The sequence below is a fragment of the Limulus polyphemus genome, unplaced genomic scaffold (assembly GCF_000517525.1).
Source record: "Limulus polyphemus unplaced genomic scaffold, Limulus_polyphemus-2.1.2 Scaffold4839, whole genome shotgun sequence".
NCBI lineage: Eukaryota > Metazoa > Arthropoda > Merostomata > Xiphosura > Limulidae > Limulus > Limulus polyphemus.
In genome coordinates, this window is record NW_013670449.1 from 28,750 (window position 1) to 32,917 (window position 4,168).

General features: G+C 29.4%; 1 protein-coding gene across 1 annotated transcript in view; it reads left to right on the top strand.

Moving 5' to 3' along the window:
- Window positions 1-3,794, top strand: part of LOC106471763 (alpha-1,6-mannosyl-glycoprotein 2-beta-N-acetylglucosaminyltransferase-like) — a 26,595-nt gene extending 22,801 nt beyond the window's left edge. The window contains exons 8-9 of the mRNA XM_013932386.2: window positions 1,236-1,360; window positions 2,374-3,794. Of these exons, the coding sequence (XP_013787840.1) occupies window positions 1,236-1,360; window positions 2,374-2,605 (357 nt within the window). The 3' untranslated portion in view covers window positions 2,606-3,794. The remainder of the gene's footprint in view (window positions 1-1,235; window positions 1,361-2,373) is intronic.
- Window positions 3,795-4,168: the final 374 nt, after the last annotated feature.

Consider the following 4,168-nt stretch of genomic DNA (forward strand, 5'->3'; position numbering starts at 1 on the left):
ATGTTTACTGATAAACTGCCATGGTTACGAGGTCAGTCCTAGGGACTGAGCCTGGCTTGAAAGAGATAAATTAATTTCATTTCTTTGCACACACACTGTTTTAAAATTTCTTATTTTTCTGAAACTATTAGAAATGTTAGATTTATAGCATGTTTGTGAGTTAAGCCAATGCATAGTTCTCAGTAAATAGCATGTGTCACATTTTATAAGTTAGATTAATAACATGTTTGTGAGTTAAGCCAATGCATAGTTCTCAGTAAATAGCATGTGTCACATTTTATAAGTTAGATTAATAACATGTTTGTGAGTTAAGCCAATGCATAGTTATCTCAGTAAATGGTGTGTCACATTTTAGGAGTTAGATTTATAACATGTTTGTGAGTTAAACCAGTATATAATTATTTCTGTAAATGGTACGTGTCACATTTCATGAGTTAGATTTATAACATGTTTGTAAGTTAAACCAGTATATAATTATTTCTCTAAATGGTGCGTGTCATATTTCATGAGTATAAAATCTTATTTCATTCTTCTATTAACAATAATTTGTAAAATATTTTTACTTCCTTCAGAAATAACAAAGATGTAATATGATTGTGGGTGACTTCATTTGTGGTAATGTTTCATATATGACACAGTATTTCTCTTCTGTTATTTTTAGATTATTTTAAACAGTTAATCATTTTAATTGTTGTTTATTCATAGTTAGATACTAACTATTTGATATAGAGAAATTGTCTTACCCATTGTTAAACATCGGTAATTTGGAAAGAAAAGATTTTCTACATCTTTGCATCATCTTGTTTAGATCTGTTTCACATCTGATGTATATTATCAATAACCTAAAGCTTTTAACAGGTGCATTTTTTAAATTGAAATGTTTGTTGAATTACTTTTTTTTTTCCATAGCATACAGAAGTTTTCAATTATCACATGTTACACACTTGAGTATAATTGAGATACATTGAAAGTGAGTGTTGAATTTAACTCTCTCGCATACTGCTATATATAATGTACATACATAAATTACCAATACTTTGATTGGTTGAGTTGAATTTTATCATATTTTTTAAGTAAACAGTATTAAAAATATTGCATAAGAAATATATATTTCGTATGTTTGGATGTATACATAGACGTAAATATATATTTTTATGTATACATAGAATAGACGAAAATAAAAAATACTTTGTAGTATCCATGCATTTCATGTTAAGTGTTTTATTTTGCTAAAGGACTTCTGCACATTTGATGACTATAACTGGGATTGGACGTTGCAGCATGTCAGTTTCTCTTGTCTACCTAGTCCTCTTAACGTTATGGTTACAGTTTCTTCTCGTGTACTGCACATTGGCGAATGGTATGTTAAAATCTATCTATCATGACACTACTTCTCAGAATTCTCATGCTAAGGTTAAGTTTTGAAAGTACCTCAAGTTTTTGGTGTTTCTATAAGCACTTTGTTTTATTTTTAAAATGGTTTTTGATTTTTTAAATTTCAAACGTAATACTATTTTTTTATAGTTTTTATTATAATTGTATATAATTTCCTCTACCGAGCAAATATCACTACATCAAGAAGACGTAAAGTATAGTAGGCTAGCCTAGATATAGATAGTTCTAGGTTTGGACCTAAGTGGTCAAAAGCATAAATATCAAATATGGGTCACGTATTTAGTTATGATTTCTTTTAGGCCTAGCCATAAATCCAGCATTACGATTACATAAATCCATAAATCGTACACTACCACATATCTAGTTATGATTTCTTTTAGGCCTAGCTATAAATTCAGTGCTAGGTTTACATAAATCCACGAATCATACACTTGGGAAGTTTTTCTTTCACTGTAGCAATGATACAAAACATCTTCAACTTTCAAGTCTCAGTCATTATTTCTAAAACCTATATGTATATCTTCTGATTGACAAAAGTAAACAAAATATTAAAAAGGAACATAATATAAGACGAGCTATAAGTTATATCAAGAGATGTTTACTTTTGTTACACAACCTAAGTGATGGTTGGTGTACTTGTGATTGGTGCATTTGTTCCATGTTTTTTTTTGCCTTTATCTCTGTTCTATCGAGTTGTATCTGACGTCCAAGGCCAAAATTTAAAAACCATTAAAACATTTTTTGAGGATTAAAGAAAATGTTTGTATGGTGTGAAATATTCTTTCACAAAGAAATGTCTATAAACAATCTCAGAAAAACACAATCCATTTTAGATAGCTTTTATTAGTTTTTACTTTCCATGCTTAAAAGATATAAAGGTGTCTCTTATCAATATTGACTGATATTTATATAATATATCTTTTTAGTTTGTGCTTTTCTCTGTATTGCATGTCTTTAATAAGAAGACTCTTGTTTCAGTGGCGTACATCACAAAGGTAAGGACTGCAGCAGTGAACGAGTAGTGCGACGTGCTGAAAGCATTTTGTCAGCAGCTAGACGATATCTGTTCCCCACGAGCCTTTCACTGCATCAGGGACTGAGACGAACCCTTCGAGTGCCAAAAGGAAATGGTGGCTGGGGAGATATTCGAGACCATAAATTATGTCTTCAGCAAGCTGATAAGAACTATACTTTAATATCACCCAGATAGTAGTAACTAGGCTTACGGTCATTCCATGTTACTAAAATTTGTTTTGTTTATGTTTACAATGATACATGTAAATGGTGTGCCTTCAAGTCATACATGTACATTTAGTATGGGTGTTTCTGTATGCATGTTTCACACATATATATATATGTATGTATGTGTGTGTATTTGTTATAACCATAATAAACATGTATACCTGAGTTTTGCATATTTTTTTTTCAAAACATTTTGTATTGCATGAGACCTGTGGTAATGGATATTAGACTGCTGTTTGGATAGTTACTTGTGAATGATATCCTTAGATTAGATTTGTTTATATGTAAAGTACAATGAAAAAATTATAATGTTTCATAGTAGACTCGTGTAATAGGACTTTTTAATAAGGTTTGTTGTTTTTAATGTATAAAGACTGTTGAATTGCTTATCTACTGAATTTTTGGTGAAGGTTGATAAATGGAACACTAGGTAATAATTTGTAATATCTGTGGTAGGATTAATATTATAAATTTACCTACAAGGGGTTTTTATTTAGGGAAATTCTGGGTCATGAATATCAATTTGAATATGATGCTGTTCCTTTTTTATAGACCATAATTTGTGGATTGATTTTTTTTTTTTAAATCTTTAATACAGGTATTTAAATTCATTGTTAGGTTAAGGTAGCAGACTTTCTTACCGGTGCTAGCAAGATATTTTATGTGGGTTTGTTTTGGTACACAATGAAATGTTTTGGAAAACACTAGGTCTATTCAGCAAAATATTTTACTCAGGTGTTTTGGAGAAATATTAGGTATACCTGTGTTTTAGTCGGGTTTGTTTTGGGAAACAGTGACATCTTTTGATCAAGTTTGTTTTTGTAAACATGTGTTAAATTAAGATTTTCCCAATTTTTTTGTATGTTGATATTTCAAACTTAAAGCATCAATGTAAAAACATATTTCCTAAAGTAACATATATGTATACAGAATCAATGTGATTTGTTTTTAATGTATTACTTTCAAAAACTGAAAACATGAACATGTTAGCAGGAAACGGAACATTGTATCAGAAAGTGTTAGTCATTGGTTCTTGTAAAGTTTTAAAGTTATAGAAACACAGGTTTTGTTAATATGTCAAAGTCAGTTTTATTTATTTTATATGTTTACCTTTACAGTATGTAATTTAGTGCCAATAAATCATTTGAATAGTTTAACTGTGTACATAATAAATGTTATCAAAGCTGACCAACCATTGTTGATATAATTTAAAATGTCTAGTGTTTAACTGGCCAGTAGATTACAAAATGTTAACTTCTCCAGAAATGTGCAAGACCTAATACCTCGAGTACTAGCTTATTTCTGTAGTCAAGCATAACGTGAATTAAGGTATTTGCCTATTTTGTTGGACAACTCATTTCTAAAGAAAATCTTAAAATATAGCATACCTTAAAAGTCACACTATAAATAAAATGCGTTAATTTTTTGGTTTAAAATGGCATTTACATTTCAATGAAATATTGGGTTCTGATAAATAGCCAAATTTTTTATGTTTAATTTATTTTAAAATGTGTATGTCATTGTATTCGAA